The sequence below is a fragment of the Stegostoma tigrinum genome, chromosome 4 (genome assembly GCF_030684315.1).
Source record: "Stegostoma tigrinum isolate sSteTig4 chromosome 4, sSteTig4.hap1, whole genome shotgun sequence".
NCBI classification, from domain to species: Eukaryota; Metazoa; Chordata; class Chondrichthyes; order Orectolobiformes; family Stegostomatidae; genus Stegostoma; species Stegostoma tigrinum.
Genome location: NC_081357.1, coordinates 2,958,031 through 2,985,297, shown reverse-complemented (window position 1 = coordinate 2,985,297; position 27,267 = coordinate 2,958,031). Strand labels below are relative to the sequence as shown.

At 43.6% G+C, this 27,267-nt stretch overlaps 1 protein-coding gene across 1 annotated transcript in view; it reads left to right on the top strand.

Moving 5' to 3' along the window:
• The window catches only part of LOC125452334 (dynein axonemal heavy chain 6-like), a 920,763-nt gene that overhangs the window by 236,008 nt on the left and 657,488 nt on the right, over positions 1-27,267 (top strand). Inside the window, exons 28-30 of the mRNA XM_059645527.1 lie at positions 8,475-8,725; positions 11,049-11,280; positions 16,837-16,890. Coding sequence (XP_059501510.1) covers positions 8,475-8,725; positions 11,049-11,280; positions 16,837-16,890 — 537 coding nt within the window. The remainder of the gene's footprint in view (positions 1-8,474; positions 8,726-11,048; positions 11,281-16,836; positions 16,891-27,267) is intronic.

Below are 27,267 nucleotides of genomic sequence, written 5' to 3'. Positions count from 1 at the left end.
CCCTTATTTATTGTCTTTAGCTCAATCTTCAACACTATAATTCCTATCAAACCCATCTACAAAATCCAAGACCTAGGACTCTGCTACACCCCTCTGAAATTGGATCCTTGACTTTCTGACCTGCAGACTGCTATCAATAAGGATAGGCAACCACCTCCATGGCAATGCTGAACACCAGTACCCTGCAAGGCTGCATACTCAGCCCCTTACTCTACAGCTGTACAACTTACACAGTCATGACTGTGTGGCTAAATTCAACTCAAACACCATTTACAATTTGCTGATGACACCACAGTAATGGGTCGGACAACGACGAGACAACGTACAGGAAAAATAGGGAGATTCGTGATATGGTGTATTGACATCAATCTCTCCCTCAATGTCAGCAAAATGAAGGAGCTGATAATTGATTTTAGGAAGCAGAGTGGAGGGCACACCCCAGTCTGTATCAATGTGCTGTGGTGGAGGTGGTCAAAAGGTTCAATTTCCTATGAGTAAATATCACTAACGATCTATCCATCCACGTCGAGCCTACAGTCAGGAAAACACACAAATGCCTCTTCTTCCTCAGCAGGCTAAGGAAATCCAGCATATCCACAATGAGTTTTATCAATTTTTATAGATGCATCATTGAAAGCATCCTATCCATACACATCACAGCTTAGTATGGCAAATGCTCAGTCTAAGACAGTAGGAAATTACTGAGAGTTGTGAATGCAAACCAGTTCATCATGCAAACCAGCCTTCCTTTCACTGAGTGTGGAGCTGGATGAACACAGCAGGCCAAGCAGCATCTTAGGAGCATAAAAGCTGTGTTTTGGGTGTAGGCCCGAAACATCAGCTTTTGTGCTCCTGAGATGCTGCTTGGCCTGCTGTGTTCATCCAGCTCCACACTTTGTAATCTCGAATTCTCCAGCATCTGCAGTTCCCATTATCTCTTCCTTTTATTGACTCTGTCTATACTTCCCACTCCCTTGGGAAAGCAGCCAAAGTAAATAAAGACGCTTCCTGGTTATAATCTATTCCATCCTCCTCTGTCGGGCAGAAGATACAAAAATTTGAAAACAGCAATCAACAGATTTAAGAAAAGATTCTTCCTTACTGTTATCAGACTAATGAATGGATCTTTCATATTATTATAATTGATCTTCCTCTGTACCTTCTCTGTACCTAGAATACTGTATTCTGCATCCTGTTCTATTACCCTGATGTACTTATGTCAGGTATGATTTTTCTGGATAGCAAGCAAAACAATACTTTTCATTGTATTGCAGTACATGTGACAATAATAAATCAAATCAAAATCATGATCGCAGATACCTTTGTCCTGTAAGCATAAATAAAGGTTCAAAGAATTTATGTTCAAAATAAGCTCAATTAAAGAAGAATTATCTAGTTTGGGTCTGCAACTTTGCATGGTTCGTGGTTGTTTGTGTTGACTTATACCTACATTACACTTGCACATATTCTGAGATTGGATGGAGATTTGGGCTAACTTAATATTGCAACATGGAAGCCATATTTGGTGCATCTCTGAGTGTAAATTCTGAGTTACGCCCAATAAAGAATCACTAAATCAGGCTTTATCTGCTGTTGGTTCCTCTCCCTCAGTGCAATTTGCTTTATTTGGAGTAGATGGAGATAATCTGAAGGAAAAACTGGGCTTTAGCCCTTCGGAGCATCAGCTTTATGTGTAGGCCTACTGCAACTCTACTGGAGTCATGCCAGGATAGGGTTTTCAGCCCATCAACTCTTCTGGCTCTCTGATAAGACAAAGTAGTTAGTTCCAGTCCTCTGCCCTTTCTTTGTAGCCCTTAGTATTTATCCAATTTGCCTTTGAAATGATTAACGAATCTACTTACATCAGCCTTTCAGATAGTACATTTCAAATGGTAAAACTAACTGCATAAAAATGACTGTTATCTTAAGTTTGTTTTCTAGTGATAACGTTCCTGCTCCTGTCATCGGTTTCTAAATATTTTTCAACATTGACCAAATATAGCCTCCACAGCTTCAGAACATCAGCCTCTGCTCCCCTCCCTTTAAATTGTGTCAAAGAAAAATCACCAAAGCTTACTTCATTCAAGATAATAAAATGTGAGGCTGGATGAACACAGCAGACCAAGCAGCACCAGGTGAACTGAACCAACACCTTCCACCCCAACCTTCAGTTCACCTGGGCCATCTCCAGCACATCCCTCACCTTCCTGGACCTCTCAGTCTCCATCTCAGGCAACCAGCTTGTAACTGATGTCCATTTCAAGCCCACCGACTCCCACAGCTACCTAGAATACACCTCCTCCCACCCACCCTCCTGCAAAAATTCCATCCCCTATTCCCAATTCCTCAGCCTCCGCCGCATCTGCTCCCACGATAAGACATTCCACTCCCGCACATCCCAGATGTCCAAGTTCTTTAAGGACCGCAACTTTCCCCCCACAGTGATCGAGAACACCCTTGACCGCGTCTCCCATATTTCCCGCAACACATCCTTCACACCCCGCCCCCGCCATAACCGCCCAAAGAGGATCCCCCTCATTCTCACACACCACCCTACCAACCTCCGGATACAACGCATCATCCTCCGACACTTCCGCCATCTACAATCCGACCCCACCACCCAAGACATTTTTCCATCCCCACCCCTGTCTGCTTTCCGGAGAGACCACTCTCTCCGTGACTCCCTTGTTCGCTCCACACTGCCCTCCAACCCCACCACACCCGGCACCTTCCCCTGCAACCGCAGGAAATGCTACACTTGGCCCCACACCTCCTCCCTCACCCCTATCCCAGGCCCCAAGATGACATTCCACATTAAGCAGAGGTTCACCTGCACATCTGCCAATGTGGTATACTGCATCCACTGTACCCGGTGTGGCTACCTCTACATTGGGGAAACCAAGCGGAGGCTTGGGGACCGCTTTGCAGAACACCTCCGCTCAGTTCGCAACAAACAACTGCACCTCCCAGTCGCAAACCATTTCCACTCCCCCTCCCATTCTCTAGATGACATGTCCATCATGGGCCTCCTGCAGTGCCACAATGATGCCACCCGAAGGTTGCAGGAACAGCAACTCATATTCCGCCTGGGAACCCTGCAGCCTAATGGTATCAATGTGGACTTCACCAGTTTCAAAATCTCCCCTTCCCCAACTGCATCCCTAAACCAGCCCAGTTCGTCCCCTCCCCCCACTGCACCACACAACCAGCCCAGCTCTTCCCCTCCACCCACTGCATCCCAAAACCAGTCCAACCTGTCTCTGCTTCCCTAACCTGTTCTTCCTCTCACCCATCCCTTCCTCCCACCCCAAGCCACACCCCCATCTACCTACTAACCTCATCCCACCTCCTTGACCTGTCCGTCTTCCCTGGACTGACCTATCCCCTCCCTACCTCCCCACCTATACTCTCTCCACCTATCTTCTTTACTCTCCATCTTCGGTCTGCCTCCCCCTCTCTCCCTATTTATTCCAGTTCCCTCTCCACATCCCCCTCTCTGATGAAGGGTCTAGGCCCGAAACGTCAGCTTTTGTGCTCCTGAGATGCTGCTTGGCCTGCTGTGTTCATCCAGCCTCACATTTTATTATCTTGGAATTCTCCAGCATCTGCAGTTCCCATTATCTCTGTTACTTCATTCAACACTTTTTTGCTGGCATCATCTTCACCTTTCTAAACTCATTTTGAAATGAATCCCAGGGGTGAAAAGATAGCTTTCTGATATTATCTAACCCAGTTCCCATTCAAAAATAAATCAAACTTCTCCAAAGCACAAGGGGAAAAAGACCAAGAAACATATCTCAATAATTACCTAACTGCAGTTGACAACCCAGATGTCAAAAACAGTTTCAACCAGGTTATGTGGGGTCCGTTAAGGTGACTTGATAAGTAAAATAATTTAAGCTGCTTATTGGATTCAAGACCTATTTCTGTAAAGCAAACATTCAAAGTGAATATATAAGTATTATTGACAGAGAGCATATGGAAGCAACATTACTTAAAATTAGGAATACTAATCAGGAACACTAATTTGTTCTAAATTGTTACAGATTATTAATCTTAAATAGCTGTATTTCCATGTTAAAAACGTGAGACTATGCTGTAGATTTTCAGACCCCTCTGACAGAGGGAATGGTGCATGCAGACTGAGAGGGGTTAAGATGCTGTGATGCACCATGCAATATTCCCAATCATTTCCATGTCCCACTGTTATAACAGTAGATTTGCAAAGTACTCTTGACCCAGTAGAGGTGACAACACAGTGGTACACAGTTGGGGGAGGAGTTGCCCTGGGAGTCCTCAACTTTTGCCAGGACCCCATGAAGTCTCATGGCTTTAGGTTAAACATGGAGTAGGAAAACCTCCTGCTGATTACCACATACCGTCCTCCCTCAGCTGATGAATTGGTAATCTTCCATATTGAGCAACTTGGAGGGAACACGGAGGGTAGCAAGGGCTTAAAATGCTCTCTGCGTAGGGAATTTCAATGTCCACCACCATGAGCCGCTCGGCAGCAGTACGACTGATCGAGCTGGTCGGGTCCGAAAGGACAGAGCTGCGAGACTGGGTCTGCGGCAGGACAAAAGGGAAAATTATGTTTGACTTCACCCTCATCAGTCTGCCAGCTGCAGGCAGTATCAGTGGGAGTGACCACCATACGGACATTGTAGAGATAAAATCCAACCTTCACATTCAGAATATCCTCCATCATGTTGTGAGGCACTATCACCGTGCTAAATGGGACAGACTTCACACAGATCTAGCAACTCAAGGCTGGGCATCCATGAACTGCTGTGGGCCATCAACAGCAGCAAGATTGTTCTTCAGCACAATCTGTAACCTCATGGCCCGGCATATCCCCCACTTAATCATTACCATCCAGCCAAGGGATCAACCCTGGTTCAATGGAGAGTGCAGGAGGGAAGGCCAGGAGCAGCACCAGGCATACCTGAAGATGAGGTATCAACCTGGTGAAGCTTCCAAACAGGACTAGCTGCACACCAAACAGCAAAAGCAGCAAGTGATAGACAGAGCTAAGTGATCCCACAACCAATGGATTAGATCTAAGCTCTGCAGCCTGGCCAATTCAAATAATCAATGACGGTGGACAATTAAACAACTCACTGGAGGAGGAAGCTGCACAAATATCCCCATCCTCAATGGTGGAAGAGCCCGATAGATCAATGCAAAATATAAGGCTGAAGCATTCACAACAATCTTCAGCCAGAAATGCCAAATGAATGATCCATCTTGGCTTCCTCCGCAGGTGTTACAGATGCCTGTCTTCAACCAATTTGATTCATTCCATATGATATCAAGAAACTGTCGGAAGCCCTGATACTGCAAATCTACAGGCCCTGACAACATTCCGGCAATAGTACTGAAGACTTGTGCTCCAGAACATGCTGCTCCCCTAGTCAAGCTGTTCCAGTACAGTTACAACACTGGCATCTACCCAACAAGGTGGAAAATTGTCCAGGTATATACTGTACATAAAAAGCAGGACAAATCCAACCCGACCAATTCCTGCTCCACCAGTCTCCTCTTGATGATAGTAAAGTGATGGAAGGTGTCAGTAACAGTGCTATCAAGCAGCACCTGCTCAGCAATAACCTGCTCAGTGACGCCCAGTTTGGGTTCTGCCAGGGCCACTCAGCTCCTGACCTCATTACAGCCTCGGTTCAAACATGGACAGAAGAGTTCCAGAGGTGAGGTGAATCTATGAAACTATGGCTGGGAGATCCAACACAGGATTGGCTGTAGGACAAACTACAGCAGAGAATGTTTAACAGCTTAGACATCCAACTCAACAAAAGTCCAAGCGTATGGTAACAGTAATTGCTACCACACTCCTGCACTGCAATATCCGGGAGGGTGATAGAGGCAAGCTGCCTCACATTGTTTAAGAAATACCTGGATGACCACTTGGCATGACGTAATATTCAAGGGGATGGGCCAAGTGCTGGTAAATGGGTTAAGGTTGAACATTAGGTGTTTCACATGTATTGGCGTAAACTTGATTGTTTGATTCTATGATTCTGTGAATATTTGTTCCTTTTTGCCTGTGATTTCTGCCCATCCTATTTCTGCAGGGCTGTCTCATCTGTTTTGTTTTGAATGAAAGTATCTGTTTGCATTTAATTGGGATAGGGTTTAAGTTTACACTGTGGTCATTAATAATCTGTTTCTTTCCACTTGATAAAGGATAAATTTGTCTAAATTATATATACTTTTTTGTTTATTGGTGAAACTGGGCACGTATCACTTGTCCAAGGCAATAATTTAAAAATTAGGCAGATTAACCATTTCGTGATTCAACTGCTTGTTTATATACAACAGTTGTTTCTTTCTCTAATGAGAGAACAGCCCTGTGGTCCTCTGGGACTTAGGAGACTTTACATTTGCTTTATACATTTGTGAAGATTCATGGACGAGTGGGATTTGATTACCAGCACCCTGCCCCAATCAACATTGTGACAACACACAATGCTAATGGGCACACAGGTTTTGATGTGGGATTTAATAAACGTACTGAGGTCAGTGGACAGGATGCTGAACAGGGAACCTTTCTAATGGTCTTGACTGGCTATGATCAGGGTATTAGCAGTAAATGGGTTGCATGGGGTAGAGAGGTGCAATGTAATGAATGGTTTAGAATGGAGGATAGCAATTGGAAAGCACTGCTCAAGCTTAAAGAGTGACTGCTTTGTGCTATTGTCACTGAGCAGTGGGAAGATGAGGCAGTATGTCAATCCAAATTTTAATGGATTCAAACACAGGCCTGAAAGTGTAGACTGAGTTGAAATAGACTGCATTACTCCAACAGAAACATTTTGGGTGCTGAAAGATGCAGTAGTGTCAACTCTAGCATGTCAAAGCAGTGCCAGAGGCTAATCAACACTGACATCTGTGTCTTTGTAGAACTGGAGTGCCTCGGTTATGCCCTGGTCAACCACCCAGACGAACCCAGAAAGGCTACTATACTATTTCACTAAATAGACCAGTGGACTAGTGCTGTTTGTATGACTTATTGGCTGTCGGTTTGAAACAATGGAAACGCTTACACATACGTGATGATTGTTGAGCCTCATGTTTTGATTCAGACTTTATTGCTTTTCCATTTGTTGTGTAAAGTTTAAAAAAACGGACTGGCTACTTTAAGAAAACTCTGTGAATAAATCACCTAATTTTAATTTTACGTCATTCCCTTGGAACTTTCAACTGTCTTCAAATAGATTCCATGGTAAAAGATTTTAGATGGAATTTTCTCCTCTGAGAGCTGGTGTGCTTGGAGACATGGAGGACTTATAATTTAGCAGTGTGGCTGTGGTGTATCTAACTCACAGTTTCTCAATCCAACCAGAACTCAGCTCTGAGCAGGAAGGCTCACAATAAACCTTATGTTCCATTGTCAACTGAGGTCCTTGAGAGTCTGATTAAGGACCATTTAAAGCCTTATCCCACTGTGCCACTGCCAGACGCAATCAAGCCTGTCACCAGACCCTCCAATTGTTTATCATTTCATGGGGATGAGGGGCCAGATTCCCTTGATCAAAGGCAGGGAGTGATTCAGGGCATGGAGAGTTCCTGCTGGGACCCAGCCAGTTGACCTGACTTGCTCCTGTGACCCCCAACTCCAGCCCTGCATCACCTACCTTTTAATAAAAACCAAAAGAACCGTGGATGCTGTAAGTCAGGAACAAAAACAAAGTTTCTGGAAAAGCTCAGCAAGTCTGGCAGCAATTGTGAAGGAGAAAACAGAGTTAACGTTTTGGGTCCGGTGACCCTTCTCAGAACTGATGGTGGCTGGGAAAATGTCAGTTTCCCAGCCGCCATCAGTTCTGAGGAAGGTTCACTAGACCCAAAACGTTAACTCTGTTTTCTCCTTCACAGCTGCTGCCAGACTTGCTGAGCTTTTCCAGAAACTTTGTTTTTGTATCACTTACCTTTATCCTGGCCCCTCAGCAATTCCAGGACATCAGGATTCTCTTCCAGCAGCCTTTTCTGGGATACTGCGGAGCCCAATCAATGCCAGCCTCTGACTGTTCACCAAATTCCAGTGTTTGGCACTTCTGGGTCTTGATTCCAGGCCACTGATGCCCTGGTCATTGCCTGATTGACATTTAAGGAGCCTTCTCTGGAAGAGGCACAGGGGCTCAGGGGCTTTCACTACCTCTCCAGTGATCAAATAAAACCTCCATTAACTCTGTCCATTGTGCTGCAGAAACAACTTTTATCCAGATAATCCTATTCCATGTTCTTTCCCTGTATCCCTGCAAAGTTTTTCTTTTTGAGTATTCACCAGATTGCTTTTGAACGTCTGCTTCCACTACCCCTCCAGACAGTCACACAGAGGACTAATTCTAAAGTCCCCAGGGTCACTAATTTCATTTGGGGTATTTAATTTTGAATTTAACACAAGAAATACGAGATCTTCCTAGTTTGAGTATAGCCATTCTTTGTGTTTGTTGGTGCAGAGTCAGATAATGTTCAATCGGAAATGTAAGAAGTGTTTCAATGGACCCAGGCCACACAACCAACTGCAGGATGCCCGTCTGGTAATGATGAATAGGCTGGATGCATTGGCAGAGCTCATGTCTGCACCACTGTGGGCTTTCCAGGAAACAGTGCTTGAGACTCTGCTGACCATCAATGTGCATTGTCGTGATGTGCTGAGTGAGCTCATTGCCAAGAAGATCGTCAGAGAGGATGATTTTGAATGGATCAGGTATTATCTAACCTCAAACAAAAGGTATTGTTTTGGCCCAATATTTGGGATGAGGGAGGGGGTGGCCAAAAGTCATTGACACTGCTTGTATCTGGCATTCAGGTGAGATTTATTTACGTTTGATGTCATCTGGTGGATTTCTGCAGCTCAATAACTGGATTGTGTGCACCCAGGGTGTAGGTAGGACCAGAGGGAAAAAAAACCATTAACTTATTAGCATCATCAGCGAAGGAGCTTTACCGGGATCTGACTTATAATGGAGCTCGGGGACGGTGGGGCCTACCCTGATAGGACTTACTCCTGGAGGTTTTAGCATATGGCGTCTGTTTTCAATCATCCTCTTAATGATGATGGTCAACATATCTGACCTCAAAATATTTAAACAACACTCTGCCACCACATCCACCCTGCTTGTTGTCTGAGCATTGGTTAACCATCATAACCATTTTCACAGAGCTTTACCCCCAGCTCTCATTCTGTTGGTTGTCTGATATATCATTTCTCAACATTGGCCACCAGATTTCTTCATTTTCATGACATCCCATTCTTCCATAGTCATTAAAAAGTGAGCAACCTCTTTATGAAAACCGAAAGAACTGCCAATGTTGTTCTGAGGAAGGGTCAGAACGTAAATCCGACTTCTTCTTCACAGATGTTGCCAGACCTGCTGAGCTTTTCCAGCAACAATCCTTTCAATGACTTTTAACTGCCAAACAGACTGTTCATAGCCTGTCTCCAGTACAATAAGTTGTACAAAGTTTAAAAACAGAGGCTTTATTAATAACAGCTTTCTGGATTTACTTTGATTGCTCCCATTGATGTCCTTTAGGTACTGTTGGCACTTTAATGGATGGCATAGTGGCTCAGTAGTTAGCACTGCTGCCTCACCAAGGGATTTTAGTTCAATTCCACCCTCAGACAATGGTCTGTGTGGAGTTGGCACATTCTCCCCGTGCCTGTGTTGGTTTCCCCTGGCTCCTCCGGTTTCCTCCCACAGTCCTAAGATGTGCAGGTTCGGTGGATTGGCCGTGCTAAATTGCCAATGGTGTCCAGGGATGTGTAGGCTGCGTGGATTAGTCATAGGCATTGCAGGATTGCAGAGTTAGGAGGTGGGTCTGGGTGGGCTGCTTTTTGTGGGGTTGGTGTGGACTCAATGGTCTACTTCTACACTATAGGGATTCTATTAAAAAAAGCTAAATTGAGGCAACAATAACTCTACCCTGATAATGGTGTTGCAGTCAGGGCCAACATTAGTTTGTTTCCCATGGTTTCCCAAATTTTCGATGTATGGTGTATTTGCAGTATGTGATATTATCATTCCTTTTATTATGAGCGTATAGGGGATTTAATCCTTAATCGGTTCCTGAAATGTACTACTGGTACACATCCCCTGACTTTTACATTAGAAATGGGGAGAAGGAAACAAAGCACTGACCAGAATCTTATAAGGACAGGCCACCACCCACCTTGACTCTTTCTGCCCTTCTAATAGCTGTTTTCCTGCCGGAGTGAGAAGAGGCAGCTTCAACCAAATGCGGAAGTGGGTAGTGAAATACCTCCCCAGAGGCTGGTGTCCCATCACCAAAACACCTTTTATTTATACATGGAGAGTCCTTGACACTGATCCAGCTCTTAGAGTGAACACACTCCTGTTTATATCTGCCAGCCAAAGGTCCCTGATCAGACCAGGTTAACGGCCCCATTCAGGGGACTCAGATTCAATGAGGTCCACCTGGCTGACCCTGGTTATAATCACTACGGGTAGCACTGCTGCTCCTGTTGGTGCAGATAGCTAGATTTCCCAGCAATGAATAGGCGGTGCAGAGGGCTTGCAATATTAGTGTTAGCAGAGTCTGGGAGAGTGACAGTGAGTGAGACATGTTGCAGGCATTAGTGAGAGTGATAGAGCATGAGTTTTGATAGCAGGTGGGCTCTGTAGCAGAGATAGAGTGAGTAATGAGGTGAGTTTGGTGAGGCAAGGCCTCATGGTGAAAAACCCTCCAAAATATTCAATGCAACTCACACATCTCCAAAAACCTTGAGATTCACTCTAGTGTGTTTATGTGTAATCTGAGGTGACACACAAAGGCAATCTGTCAGTCTATACTTAATGTTATGAAATAAAATTGAGCAGAGTTTGGTAACCACACAAGAGCAGAACAGTACCAGCCAATTTGTTGATGCAGCTGCATGCATACTGGACACATTCCGAAAATGCTTTGTGACTATTTGAGCATGTTGGTCTTGCGGTCAATGTCAACCTTTCAAAATGTTCCGTGTTTGAAACCCATGGAAGACCACTGACAGAAAATCTGTATTTCAGGCAGTTGCGTTATGAGTGGAACATGCAGAACAACACTTGCTATGTGGTCCAGGCCAGCAGCTCCTTCACCTATGGCTATGAATATCTTGGCTGCTCACCTCGATTAGTAATCACGCCACTCACTGACCGCTGTTGGCTAACTCTGACTGGAGCCCTGCACCTGAACCTTGGAGGCTCGCCTGCAGGACCAACAGGAACTGGCAAAACAGCAACTGTGAAAGACCTTGCCAAAGTAAGAGTCAAGTATGATACATGATTAGAATGTTATCTTTCCCAAATCCCTAACCCTTGAAATTCAGCTCCAATTCAGCTGCACTTTTAATGGAGGCGTTCACAAATTGATACTAAATAGAGTGCAGTAAAATTAACATTATGATCAATAAATCAGTTTCCTTTCTAAATATTAGATTAATAGATTATGCCTGATTGAAACATAGAACATTTAGGAGCAAATTTAGTTCAGAGGAAGATAAGAACAGGACTAGGCCATTCAGCCCCTTGAGTCTGTTCCACCATTCAATGAGATCATGGCTGATTTGTGGCCTAACTCCATATTCCTGCCTTCGGACCATATCCCTTAGCATATTTGCTTAATAAATATTTCTCTATCTTACCTGAATACTGACTGGCATAGTGGTAGTGTAAGGATCTGTGAAGGAAAATTGTTCCTAACGTGTTTTCAGGAGAATTTCCTACAGCGCTGTGTTTGCAGTCCAAAGAGGAAGGAGACACTGTCAGCACTGGTTCTGGCAACTAAGATGAGCTGAGTAGATGAAGTGACAAAAGGGAATATTTTGGGGAAAGTGATTACTGTGTCATAAGATTCAGGGTAACTATGAAAAGGGTGATGAATAATGCAGAGTAAAAATAATTAATAAGGAAAGCAATCTTCAATGGGTAAGAAATAGATGTGAGTCAAATAAGTGAGAGTCAAAAACTGGCAGGAAAAGAAATAGTGGAGCATTCAAAGAAGAGAGAGTAAAGGTATATTCCATTCAACAGGAGCTATAAGGCAAACAGGTCCAGAGAGTTAGGAGACAAATAAGGTAGGAATAATGATAAAAAAGAAAATGTGTACTCATGGCAAACGTCAGGCAGAAAACAGAGAAACGGGCAAAATGTAAAAGCTCCAAGGAAGGAAGTAAAACAGCAAATGAGAGAAGCAAGGAGGGAATGTCAAGATACTGACAGCTAACACAAAAGGGAATTCCAAAATCTTCTGTTGCCATTTAAATAATAAGAAGATGGTGTGAGGAGGGGTAGAGCTGTCTAGAGAGCAGAAAAGGAAATTTACTCATGGAGGAATGATGACTTTGCATCTATCTTTACCAAAGAAGGAGACATTAACTAGGCCATTGTAAAAGAAGAAGGAATTCAGACACAAGAGGGGCTGTTAACTGTCAATCATCATTACTTGTTGCATTCTCCATGGCATTGCCTGTAAAAAGTTATAATCCACTAGCGAAAAAGTTAGCACTCTCCTTTCGAGCAGTAAGAAAATTGGTTTTCCCCTTGACTTGATATTCTTACAGATGATCCTGTTGAGTACAAGATAAACACTTCAACAAAAGAGCATTTTTTCAGCAATAGTCAAGTTGTGTGCAGGTAGCTCTGCAATAACGCCTGTTTTGTTAACGGGAATTGGCTGTAATGCGATTGATGAATAGTGGATGCTGTCTGGATAACACAAACTTTCTGCTATATGGGTAAAGCAATTTTCTATAGTGATTTCCCCCTAATGCAATTTTCTATAGCGCGAGGTCACACAAGAATGTAACTGTTGTGTTGTAGGACAACTGCCTGTAGTTCCAAATGACTATTGACTAAAAGTGGAAGGACATATGGAGACACAATGTTAATACAGAAGAGATGTTCAAGAATGGCTGGTGGGATGATGTTCAGTTATGAAGAAAAATTAGAGAAGTTGTTCTCTTTGAAGAAGGAAACGGTGAGAGCAGATCTGATTGAAATATTCAAAATCATTTGGACAGATATTTTCATGCCGCAAGTGGTTAGGGTCTGGATTTCCCTCTTTGAGAGCGTGATCAAGGCAGCTTTAATTGGGGCATTCAAAGGGAGTGTTTCAAAAGGAATAAAGTGCAAATTTACAGGAAGGATGTAGGACAATAACCCTCAATGAAATGCTCAATTGAGAGCTGGTGCAAGCATGGTGAGCTGAATGATTTTTGTCTAAAAATGCTATAGAAATACAAGTAACTGTTATTGCGATATGGATCTTCTTTCTTCAGAAATGTATCTCATTTATTCTGTCCACCCAATATTCTTCTCTGCTGACACTTAATTACCTTCAAGGCGACTATATTCTCCCTTCCCTCCTCCTCACTCCATCTTTGTCTGTTGCTGTCTCCCCACAACAGATTATGTAAAGTTTTTCCCTTCAAGATCCCAAACATTTACTTGAATCATGTCTCTTTATTGTCAGAAGCTGGTAAGTAGTGTCAGTAACTACAGCATTACCTAATTGGGGCTTGGCAAGGCTATGACTGGCTTTCCTCACTTAATAGCAGCATGTTTTATTCAGGGAGCAAATGGGTTTGGTCAACTGATGAGCACTTCTGATAGAAGCTGAGACACAATGGTGCTGCCTGATCCTGTTGTACAACGAACAACATCAGACGCAGACAGTGATAGTGACACAATGGTTTATAGATTTGAAAACTAATGCAATCAGTCCTCAAATGGTATGTTAGAGGTAGGAATAGATACCTCCAGTTGAACTGGGGCAGATTTTTGTGTTCTGTTTCATCTGATTTTGAGCCACTAACACCATCAAAAGTAGGTAGAATTCTGTAAAGAGTTTAAAAGGGATCCAGGGAAAGAAGCCGCTCCACTTCTCAACTCTACAGTTTGGAACTTAGCAACAGGAGTAGGCTGGTCAGTCCTTTGAGCCTTTCCACCATTCAAAAAGATCATGGCTGACCTGTGGCCTAACTCCATATACCCAACTTTGGTCCACAAACCTTAGTACCTTTGCTTAAGAAGAATTTAATCTGAATAAAAAACCAAAGAACTGCACTTGCTGGAAATCAGAAACAAAAACAAAATTTGCTGAAAAATCTCAGCAGATCTGACAGCATCTGTGGAGACAAAGCAGAGTTAATGTTTTGGGTCCAATGACTCTTCTTCAGAACCTAATCCATTCAGAATTTAATTGAAGCCAGGTTTAAAATTTACAACTGATCCAGCATCAACTGCCGAAGAGATTTCCAAATCTGAACCACACTTTGTGTGTAGGAGTGCTTCTTAACATCTGCTCTAAACGGTCTGGTACTACTTTTTAGACTAGATTCCCTAGTTCTATAATTGAGTGGAAAATTGTCTTTATGTTCCTGCCTGTTCCTGTTAATATCTTGAAGATGTCTGTGAGATCACCCCTTAACCTTCTAAATTCTGAAGAAGACAGGCCTAATTTATACATTCTCTCCTCATGACTAAATTCCTAAAGTCCAGGTATCAAATTGCCAAGTCCCCTGGCCCATCCAGGCTGCCTAAATCTTTATTTAGTCATAGGATGTGAGCATCACTGGCTGGGTCAGCATTTATTACACATTCCTAAATGCCCTTGAAAAAGTTGCGATGAGCTGCTTTTAATGTGTCCATGCAGCAGTAGGTTAGGACTGGGGATGAAGGCACCCACGTTGCTATAAGGGAAAGAACTGCACAATTCTGACCTAACATCAATGGAGAATAGTTCCAAATCCAGGATGGTGAGTGACCTAGAGGGGAACCTGCGTCTGGTGGTGTCCCCAGCGTATCTGCTGCCCTTGTCCTTCTGGAAGGTACAGCTAGGGATGTAAAAAGGGATGGGATGAGTCTTAGTGAATGAATGGATGAATTATTCTATTTTAGATATATTTTATAGCGAAAAAAACAGTAAAATACAGTGAAAAGCTTTTCCACTGTCACCAGAATACAGCCCCATTTTGAATAGTTTAAGAATAAGAAAAAATATAAGAAAGATAGATCTTATAGTCCATCATTCCTGAGCCAGCTCATCATCAACAAAGCCTGTGCTGCCATCTCTCCTCCATTGCCTTGCTGCCATCTATATTGGATCCAACTAACAGTAAAGTCATCACTCTTCAGGCATCATCTGTAATGCTGAGCCAATTCTCCTCCGTTACCGCTTCGCCTCCCCCTCTGCCTGACCCGCCAACACCCGTTTAATGATGAAGCTTTTAAGAGAGAAAGCCTCTGAAAGTCCTGAAGTTGTCATGAATTCTACAAATAGCTGAACTTCCTTGTCCCCAGTTCCTTTCTAATAAGTCTCCCCTGCATGTTCTCTAAGGACTTGATGTTATTCTTTATGGATACAATTTAGAAAAAAATTCACAAAATTTCAACTGAGGCCAACTCAGTGATTTATTTGTAAAGGTTGTCATGACCAGCCTGCAAGTGAGGTTCCCTAATCTGTTACAGTTCAACCCATTAAGCAACTAGGTGGGGAGGGATGAACAGATTACCCAGCTCCGGGTTCATCACATTAGGTTAATTTTAATCTGTGCCCTTCCTTTTGTGGTCACCCTTCTCCCACTTCTAAAGCTTTTCTTGATATATGAGAAAGAGTGAATTTAACAGTGAATCAGGCAATAAATAATAATATGACACTCATAAAAACATAGAAGATTGGAGCAGGAAGAGGCCCTTCAGCCCTTCAGGCCTGCTCCACCATTCATCATGATTATGGCCGATTGTCCAACTCAATAGCCTGACCCTGCTTTCTCCCCATAACTTTGATCCCATTCGCCCCAAATGCTATATCTCGTTGCCTCTTGAATACATTTGATGTTTTGGCATCAACTACTTCCTGTGGTAGCAAATTCCACATGCTCATCCCATGAGACAAACACAAAAATATAAACAATTAATAAAAAAAAGTCTCTGAATTGTTTGTGAAAAGCAGATTGTTTAAATTTGAAGCAGTTGCAATGGGGTTTACCAGTGGCAGTGATGTTGGAAGTTGAACAGTCTCTTTCAAGATTCAGAGATAACAGGAACTGCAGATGCTGGAGAATCTGAGATAACAAGGTGTAGAGCTGGATGAATACAGCAGGACAAGCAGCAGAGGAGCAGGAAAGCTGAGGTTTCAGGCCTAGACGCTTCTTCAGTCGGGTCATCCAGGGCTACACCTTGTTATCTCTGTTTCAAGATTCTATGCATTGAGAGTGATTGAAACTTTTTGCTCCTGATTCTTTTTGGCAGTGGAAGACTGGCTGCGCTTGGAGTGAGAGAGTTTTTTTTCCCCTTTTTATTCATCTGTAATGAAGAGGCATTCAAATGGCTGTTCCATGAGCTGTGACCTTTACAGCATTCCGGTCCATAGACTAGGATGTCAGGCCACTAATACACACAGGCCAGTGTTTTTAACATTTGTCCCTGTATATTCTTGAAAGGGGTGAGAGGAAATGTAAATACATTCTTGGATGGACTGATGCTTCTTTTATCACCATGTTCACAGTCTCAGATATTCCCAACTGATTGTAATTTCAAATTATCCTGCATTTTCTCTCTTTGAAGCTTCTTTAATGCCTTATCAGGTGTGATATACCAGAGTCTCTATCTACATCTATTGAGTTTTCACTCTAGTCAATGTTTCGCTGAATGTCCTTTTTTAAAATAAGCCCCACATTTTGTAATTTAAAGATCAGCGTGTCTTGTAATCAAAGTTGAGCGTGTCCATTGGTGATCCAGGGATAAGGTTCATGGTCATTATAGTCAGTGTTATGGCAGGAACAATTTGACACTGAAATATTGTTTGGTTTTTCAGGCTCTGGGAAAACACTGTGTTGTCTTCAACTGCTCTGAAGGTCTTGATTACAAGGTAAAAATATACTCCTGCATAGATTTAGTCAATAAAGTAATCTGATTTAATTAGCCCCAATGTACCTCAAATATTTTAATAAACCAAAGGCAAAGTGGCACAGAAACCTGGTGCACCATTGTCATCAGGAAGCCTGGGATATGTTTGTGGTTCATAATACTGCAGCAAGAATTTCCTTTCTCATTCAGCATGGCAGGAACTCTGCCCATAACTCAAATAGCTATGGTGGCTGGAAGAGGGAATTATTTGGCAGCTTATGAGTCTCACTTGGTCTCCCACAGGGATACTGTCCTCAACCTTTCCTGCATGAAGGAAAGTGGAGCCCGAAAGCCAATGGGCAAGCCATCACCCTGACTTCCTACTCTACCTCCCAGTGTTACATCCTTCTCCCACATCTTGCTACCTGCTCCCATGGGCTACATTATACTCTGTGATGATCTTTTTTTGAATGTGTGGGAATTATTCTTTCAGAATATGAAATTATCAGATTCACTGCAGCAATGGTAACTGATCATTAATTGGCTGTTGGACAGAGTTCAATAAAACAAAGCTCTAATTTCTGAATTCTTTAAAGATCATGTTGATGTCCTCCTTGGTGGGTTTGAAACATTACCTCCAACTGTTTGGATTTGTTAATTACTAGCTAAACAAACATGTTTATGAGCATTATAGATCTCCGCAATTGTTGGACGTTAGTGCTAAAGTATAATATAATTCATATTCCAGCAGCAGCATCTATCACCTTGTCTCTTTTTCTTATAGAATTAGAAATAGGTTTTATTGTCACATGTACTTAAGTACAGGGATACAGGAGTACAGTGAAAAGTGTACAAAGTCATCATCCTAATACAAAGTACTTGGGTACAAAACCTTAGGTGTACAGTAGAAAATAAAGAAATAAAGTTCAAAGTTACAGTCCTTAAGTGTTTAGTCATGGGCTTGGATCCAGGCTCTTCCATCCTGATGTTGAGACCGTCACCAACAGGGGCACCCCCACCGCACCACAACTGCAGATCTGTGTCGCTATTCTTCGGTACCATCTTACCTGTGCCAACAGCGCCACTGCCATGAGACCATGCTGAGCTGAGCTTGGCAATGCAGACACCCTTGAAGCTGTTGGGTGCCCTACACAGAAGGTAAATAAAGTTAACGTGAAAAAAAAGCAAAGACAGGAAAGAAAAGAAAAAGCATACGTAGCTTATAAGTCCACGCTGGGCTTCTCTCAGGTCTGCGTTGGTTCAACTTGTCACTACCAATGTCGTCTTCAGATGTTGTTCTTCATTCAAAGCCTGATAGATCCAAAGAGCTGGCCAGGATTTTGGAAGGTGTCTCACAGTTGCATCTTGGAGCTCACAGCAGTTGGATTATAATTCCCCCTGCACTTCCAGCTGAACCCAAACACAAGGTCCTGTGCAGTCAAAAGGGAATGTCATCTTCGTGGTCCTGAGACTGTGGGCTCTAGTTGTCACTGAATCAGGAACTGCCAGGACAGCACAAGGCAAGTAGATCCCACTGCTGAATGCTGAAGGCTGCAAAGTTGAAGCCACCTGCACGGGTTGCAACCCATTGCCTCCTGTGTACTCCTGAAAACTCGCTGAATCCTCCATTCTGGTGACATGTATAACTGCTGCTATTCATGCCTGTAGAACTATTCCTTACCCTCTAAACTCCTGAAGGCAATGAAATATCCAAAGGAACAGGAAGAAACCATTTAGCCCTTCCAAATGTATTCTGTTCATTCAAGGTTTGCTCTGAGCAAATGAAGCTGCTTCCAAACAATGGATCTCAAGAATGTTCAGTACGCATAGATAAAATTAGGATTAGATGGAGAATAAAATGCACGCAAAATCAAGAGTACAAAAAGGCAGCAAGAAACAAACATAAATATCAGAACAAGAAGTAACCCACAAACTTCTCACTCAAAGTAACATTCACACCAAATAGGTGCTAGGTAATGAGCATCTCCAATAAGAAAGAATCCAACCACCTCCCCTCAACATTTAGAGGCGTTACCAATTCCCATTATCAACATCCTTGGGTTCACCATTGACCAGAAACTGAGACGGACTAGCTGTATGAGTAGACTGCCTACAGGAGCGAGTTAGAGTCTGGGAATTCTGTGATATATAATTCATGTCCTGACTCGTCAAAGTCTGTCAGACTACAAGGCACAAGTCAGGAATGTGATGAAATTCTTCCAATTCCCTTGGTGAGTGCAACTCCAATAACACTCAAGAAGCTTGAAGCCACCCACTTTTATTTTGGTATATTCATTCATGGGATGTTGGTGTCACTGGCTATGCCAGCATTTGTTGCCAATCCCTAATTGCCCAGAGGGCAGTTAAAACATAAAACATAACAGCGCAGTACAGACCCTTCAGCCCTTGATGTTGTGCCGACCTGTGAAACCAATCTGAAGCTCATCCAACCTACACTATTCCATTATCATCCGTATGTTTATCCAATGACCATTTAAATGCCCATAACTGCCTCACATTCTACATAGCTATGGAGAAGGAGAGGATTAGGCAAAATGGGAGGATATTTAATTGGGGAAGAGGAAACTATGATGCGATTAGACATGAGTTAGGAAGCATGGACTGGGAGCAATTGTTCCATGGTAAAGGCACTTATAGACAAGTGGAGACTGTTTAAGGAACAGTTGTTGCGAGTGATGAATAAATATGTCCCTCTGAGACAGGCAAGAAGGGGTAAGATAAAGGAACCTTGGATGACGAGAGCGGTGGAGCTTCTCGTCAAAAGGAAGAAGATAGCTTACATAAGGTAGAGGAAGCTCGGGTCAAGCTCAGCTCTAGAGGATTACAGGCAGGCGAGGAAGGAGCTCAAAAATGGTCTGAGGAGAGCCAGGAGGGGGCACGAGAAAGGCTTGACAGAACAGATTAGGGAGAACACAAAGGCATTTTACACTTATGTGAGGAATAAGAGAATGGTCAAAGAAAGAGTAGGGCCGATCAGGGATAGCATAGGGAACTTGTGTGGAGCCGGAGGAGGTAGGGAAAGCCCTAAATGAGTTTTTTGCTTCTGTCTTTACGAAAGAAACGAACTTTGTAGTGAATGAAACCTTTGAAGAGCAGGTGTGCATGCTGGAATGGATAGAGATAGAGGAAGCTGATGTGATGAAAATTTTGTCAAACATTAAGATTGACAAGTCGCCAGGCCCGGATCAGATTTGTCCTCAGCTGCTTTGGGAAACGAGAAATGCAATTGCTTCGCCACTTGCGAAGATCTTTGCATCCTCGCTCTCCACTGGAGTCGTACCTGAGGACTGGAGAGAGGCAAATGTAATTCCACTCTTCAAGGAAAGAAATAGGGAAATCCCCAGCAATTACAGACCAGTAAGTCTCACGTCTGTCGTCTGCAAGGTGTTAGAAAGGATTCTGAGGGATAGGATTTATGACCATCTGGAAGAGCATGGCTTGATTAAATGCAGTCAACACGGCTTTGTGAGGGGCAGGTCATGCCTCACAAACCTTATCAAGTTCTTTGAGGATGTGACTAGAAAAGTTGATGAGGATCGAGCTGTGGATGTGGTGTATATGGACTTCAGCAAGGCATTTGATAAGGTTCCCCATGGTAGGCTCATTCAGAAGGTCAGGAGGAATGGGATACAGGGAACTTAGCTGTCTGGATACAGAATTGGCTGGCCAACAGAAGACAGCGAGTGGTAGTAGAAGGAAAATATTCTGCCTGGAAGTCAGTGGTGAGTGGTGTTCCACAGGGCTCTGTCCTTGGACCTCTACTGTTTGTAATTTTTATTAATGACTTGGATGAGGGGATTGAAGGATGGGTCAGCAAGTTTGCAGACAACACGAAGGTTGGAGGTGTCGTTGACAGTATAGAGGGCTGTTGTAGGCTGCAGCGGGACATTGACAGGATGCAGAGATGGGCTGAGAGGTGGCAGATGGAGTTCAACCTGGATAAATGCGAGGTGATGCATTTTTGAAGGTCGAATTTGAAAGCTGAGTACAGGATTAAGGATAGGATTCTTGGCAGCGTGGAGGAACAGAGGGATCTTGGTGTGCAGATACATAGATCCCTTAAAATGGCCACCCAAGTGGACAGGGTTGTTAAGAAATCATATGGTGTTTTGGCTTTCATTAACGGGGGATTGAGTTTAAGAGTCGTGAGATCTTGTTGCAGCTCTATAAAACTTTTGTTAGACCGCACTTGGAATACTGCGTCCGGTTCTGGTCGCCCTATTATAGGAAAGATGTGGATGCTTTGGAGAGGGTTCAGAGGAGGTTTACCAGGATGCTGCCTGGACTGGAGGGCTTATCTTATGAAGAGAGGTTGACTGAGCTCGGACTTTTTTCATTGGAGAAAAGGAGGAGGAGAGGGGACCTAATTGAGGTATACAAGATAATGAGAGGCATAGATAGAGTTGATAGCCAGAGACTATTTCCCAGGGCAGAAAAGGCTAACACGAGGGGTCATAGTTTTAAGCTGGTTGGAGGAAAGTATAGAGGGGATGTGAGAGGCGGGTTCTTTACACAGAGAGTTGTGAAAGCATGGAATGCATTGCCAGAAGCAGTTGTGGAAGCAAGGTCATTGGGGACATGTAAGAGACTGCTGGACATGCATATGGTCACAGAAATTTGAGGGTGCATACATGAGGATCAATGGTCGGCACAACATCGTGGGCTGAAGGGCCTGTTCTGTGCTGTACTGTTCTATGTTCTATGTTCTATGTTCTATGTTCTATGTTAAAGTTGTCGAGTCTACTACTGTTGCAGGTAGGGCATTCCACGCCCTTACTACTCTCTGAGTAAAGAAACTACCTCTGACAGCTGTCCTATATCTATCACCCCTCAATTTAAAGCTATGTCCCTTCGTGCTAGCCATCACCATCCAAGGAAAAAGATTCTCACTGTCCACCCTTTCTAATCCTCTGATCACCTTGTATGTCTCTATTAAGTCGCCTCTTAACCTTCTTCTCTCTAACGAAAACTGTCTCACGTCCCTCAGGCTTTCCTCATAAGACCTTCCCTCCATACTAGGCAACATCCTGGTAAATCTCCTCTGCACCCTTTCCAACGCTTCCACATCCTTCCCAAGTGCAGCTGCGCCAGAGTTTTGTACAGCTGTAACATGACCTCATGGCTCTGCAACTCAATCCCTCGACCAAGAAAACCTAACACACTGCATGTCTTCTCAACAACCCTATCAACCCAGGTGGCAACTTTCAGTGATCTATGCACATGGACACCGAGATCTCTCGGTGAGGGACGCGAGAGAGGAAATAGCCAGAGCCTTAACAGGTATCTTTGCAGCATCCTTGAGCACGGGTGAGGTCCCGGAGGCCTGGAGAATTGCTAATGTTGTCCACTTGTTTAAGAAGGGCAGCAGGGATAACCAGGTAATTATTGACCGGTGAGCCCAACGTCAGTGGTAGGGAAGCTGCTGGAAAAGATACTGAGGGATAGGATCTATTCCCATTTGGAGAAAATGGGTTTATCAGTGATAGACAACATGGTTTTGTGCAGGGAAGGTCATGTCTTACCAACTTATATCTATCACCCGTCAAATTTAATTCTTTGAGGACGTGACAAAAATTGTTTTATGAGGGGAAAGGCTACAGATGTCATATGCATGGACTTCAGTAAAGCATTTGATAAGGTTCCCCATTGTAGGCTGATGGAGAAGGTGAAGTCACATGGGATCCAGGGTGTGCTAGCTAGATGGATAAAAAACTGGCTGGGCAACAGGAGACAGAGGGTATTAGTGGAAGGACGTTTTTCAAATTGGAGACCTGTGACCAGTGGTGTTCCACAGGGATCTGTGCTGGTACCGCTGTTGTTTGTGATATATGTAAATGATCTGGAGGCAGGTGTAGGTGGTCTGATCAGCAAGTTTGCTGATGACACTAAGATTGGTGGAGTAGCTGATAGTGAAGGGGACTGTCAGAGATTACAGCAGAATATAGATAGACTGGAGAGTTGGGCAGATAAATGGCAGATGGAGTTCAAACCAGGCAAATGCGAGGTGATGCATTTTGGAAGATCTAATTCAAGAGCAAACTATACAGTAAATGGAAAAGTCCTGGGGAAAATTGATGGACAGAGAGATCTGGGTGTTCAGGTCCATTTTGGACAGAGAATTTACATCACAAGAACGGGCCCTTCGGCCCTCCAAGCCTGCACCGATCGAGATCCTCTGTCTAAACCTGTCACCTATTTTCTAAGGGTCTGTATCCCTTTGCTCCCTGCCCATCCATGTACCTGTACAGATATATCCTAAAAGATTATAACGTGTCTGTGTCTACCACCTCTGCTGGCAACGCATTCCAGGCACCCACCACCCTCTGTGTAAAGAACTTTCCACGCATATCTCCCTTAAACTTTCCTCCTCTCACTTTGAACTCATGACCCCTAGTATTTGAGTCCCCCGCTCTGGGAAAAAGGTTCTTGCTATCCACCCTGTCTATACCCCTCATGATTTTGTAGACCTCAATCAGTTCCCCCCTGAATCTCCGTCTTTCTAATGAAAACAATCCTAATCTACTCAACCTCTCTTCATAGCTATCACCCTCCATGCCAGGCAGCATCCTGGTGAACCTCCTCTGCACCATCTCCAAAGGGTCCACATCCTTTTGGTAATGTGGCACCCAGAACTGTACACAGTACTCTAAATGTGGCCGAACCATAGTGAACCTAAAACTTGGTTGATACCCCATCCAACATTTTCAACATTTACTTGCCTTGCCACAACAGTGTTTACCATCTACAAGATGTGTTGCAATAAATCAGTAAGGCTCCTTAGAGAGCACCTTCCAAACCCACGACCCTTTCCATCTACTTGGAGAAGGGCATTAAATACATGGAGAACACCACAACTGGCAATTTCTCCTCTTGGCCACTCAGCGTCTTGACTAGAAAATATATGGCTGTTCTTTTAGTGCCCTGGGTCAAAATCCTGGAACTCCCTTCCCATCAATGTTGTGTATGTCCCTACACACAAAGAACTTCAGTGTTTAAGAAGGCAGCTCACCACCACATTTTCCAGGGCAAATTAAGGATAGGCAATAAATGCTGAGCCAGTCAGTGACATCGATATCTCATAAATGAATAAAAAACATATGTCAGAATTTGTGGTGAAGAACTTGGGTACAGGTGCACAGTGAGAAAGACATTACAGTAGAAGCTTTAGTGAGACCTGCACATTCCCTGGTGCAAGCTTGCTGCTTCCCCTCTGATTGCTGAGCAGCAAATACAATGCTTGTATTCTTTTACCAGTGCCCATTCACACAGTGGGCACATTCGGTGCGTGGGTGCAGCAGGAAATCAGTCGAAAGCTTTTGTGGGAAGTGGCAGGTGTGAATTTGCAGTGGGTGGAATCTCTCACGAGTCCCCAGGACGTCAATGGAACAGCTGCAGAAGCCTTAGCAATGCAAGAATTTCAATGTTGGTTCTGACACATGAGTTAGAAAATTCCCCCTAGTTTTCTTGTCCTATACAGTCAATCAGGAACTATTATTTGTTCTGGTAAAGGCACATTATTTGTGATAGATTAGAGGCAGCCAAAACCACAGAAAATGAATCCAGTGAAAAGGTACTGACATCCTTCAACATGATCAACCAAATAAACAACTGCACCTCCCAGTCACAACACAACTGCACCTCCCAGTCACAAAACAACTGCGCCTCCCAGTCGCGAACGCTTTGCAGAACACCTCCGCTTGGTTCGCAACAAACAACTGCACCTTCCAGTCACGAAACAACTGCAACGCCCAGTCGCGACCGCTTTGCAGAACACCTCCGCTTGGTTCGCAACAAACAACTGCACCTCCCAGTCGCGAACCATTTCAACTCCCCCTCCCATTCCTCAGACGACATGTCCATCATGGGCCTCCTGCAGTGCCACAATGATGCCACCCGAAGGTTGCAGGAACAGCAACTCATATTCTGCTTGGGAACCCTGCAGCCTAATGGTATCAATGTGGACTTCACCAGTTTCAAAATCTCCCCATCCCCTACTGCATCCCAAAACCAGCCCAGCTCGTCCCCATCCCCCACTCCATCACACAACCAGCCCAGCTCTTCCCCTCCCCCCACTGCATCCCAAAACCAGCCCAGCCTGTCTCTACTTCCCTAACCTGTTCTTCCTCTCATCCATCCCTTCCTCCCACCTCAAGCCGCACCTCCATTTCCTACCTACTAACCTCATCCCGCCTCCCTGACCTGCTCATCTTCCCTTGACTGACCTATCCCCTCCCTACCTCCCCACCTATAATCTCCTCTCTACCTATCTTGTTTTCTCTCCATCTTCGGTCCACCTCCCCCTCTCTCCCTATTTATTCCAGTTCCCTCTCCCCATCCCCCTCGCTGATGAAGGGTCTTGGGCCGAAACGTCAGCTTTTGTGCTCCTGAGATGCTGCTGGGCCTGCTGTGTTCATCCAGCTCCACACTTTATTATCTTGGATTCTCTAGCATCTGCAGTTCCCATTATCACAAATATCTATCTGCTCTTCTTTCCACTAACTTCCATCCCTCTATCAGGGAAAAGCAAATAATGAGCCAACCAGCTTCAGTTACAAAACTGCAGCAGTTTGCACTGCTACTTCTGTTTGTGTTCAGCTACATCAATGAGACTGAAATGCTGATGTTGTACATGTTAAAACAGGAATCCTTGCCCCACTTCTGTTGTTTTGCTTTTCTCACCGTGGTTGCTTCTCGTGCTGTATTAGTGCCTGATTATTTCCCAGCCTTACATTTCCCAACCTGTGTTGCATTAAACAGGTTTAAATAGGCCCACAATATGGAAGAAAATGAGATTATTCCCAGTTTGGAGTCTGTCAGTGTTACTGCTACCTTTCTAATGAGAGATTTTAAAATTTAGATTGTCCCAATCCATCGTCTTCTGGGTATTGCTGTTATTGTGCTTGTCTATTAATATCTGATCAGTCTTTCTGCACCCTTATTCTTTACATTTCACTTTCTCTATGGAATCATAGAATTTTACACTACAGAAGAAGGCCATTCGGCCCATTGTGTCTGTAACAGCTCCGGAAGGAGCTACCCAGCTCGTACCACTCACCAGCCCAATCTCCACCAATTTTATTTGCAAACATAGATCTGGCTCTCTAATGGAACAATCCTCCACCACTCTCCCAGACAGCACTTCCAAATCCTAACAAATATCTGAATAAAAATGTTTTCTCCTCATCTTACTCGTAGTACTCACAATCTTGAAAATGTGACCCCAATTACTGACATATCAACTAGTTTAAACAGAATACCCATCTTTATTCTGTCAATATTGTTCATAATTTTGAACACGCTAAAAAGGTCACCTCTTAATTTTCCATGCTCCAGGGAGAATAAGCTCAATTTTTCTACCTTTTCCTTGTATCTAAAATTTCCCCCATTCCTGGTATCGTTCTAGTAAAGCTCCTTTGCACTCTTTCCAAGCCTTTAACATTATTCCTTAAATAAGATGCCCAGAACTGAACTTAATACTCCAAATGTGGTCTGACCTATGATTTGTAGCAGTGTAGCATCACTTCCTTGCTTTTGTACCCTATGCCTCTATGTACAAACCCAATGATCCTATAAGCCTCTTAACAGCTGCTTCAACTTTCCTGGCAACCTTCAGAGAATTATGCACTTAAACCCCATGGTCCCTCCATTTCTGTACTCCCCTCAAAGTTATGCCATTGATCATGTATTGTCTCTCCATATTTCTTCTATAAAAATGCAATGACCCACATTTCTCTGCATTGAATTTCATCTGCAAGATGTCTGCCCATTTTTGTCCCTCTGAAGTCACTCAGCATCATCCTCACAATTCATGTTGTCCCTAACTTAGTATCATCTGCAAATTAGGGATTTTGCTCTCAACACCCATCTCCAAATCATTTAAATAAATCCAGAAACAGCAAAGGTCCCAACTCTGATCCCTGGGGAACAGCACTTTCACTCCATCTCCAGTCTGAGAAATGCCATCCAAAACTACTCTTTGTTTCCTATCTTTTAGTTAACTTCAATAAATGCTGCTGGGATCCAACAATCCTATTTATTTTTCCTTTCGGTATCTGTCACCAATTTATCTATATCGGGGTATTTGCTCCTTTACTTCTTCCTTAAATGTTTTGGCTAGTTGAGAAATGCTTCAAATAATCAGCTCCTGTTCCAGTCAGAGTATGCATCTTTGGTTTGGAGTTCCTGGTGTAAGGGGGACATAGTTAATTGAATCACAGAATAAATAATTTTCTTTTGAAAACTAGTTTTCAATCTATATTTCTCTCCCTATCAGGCATTGCATTGGAAATCCTAACCACTCAGGTTTAAAAAAGGCTTTCCCTGACATCTCTAGTTCTTCAGCCACCAGCCTGAAATCTGTGCGCACTCATTATCCATC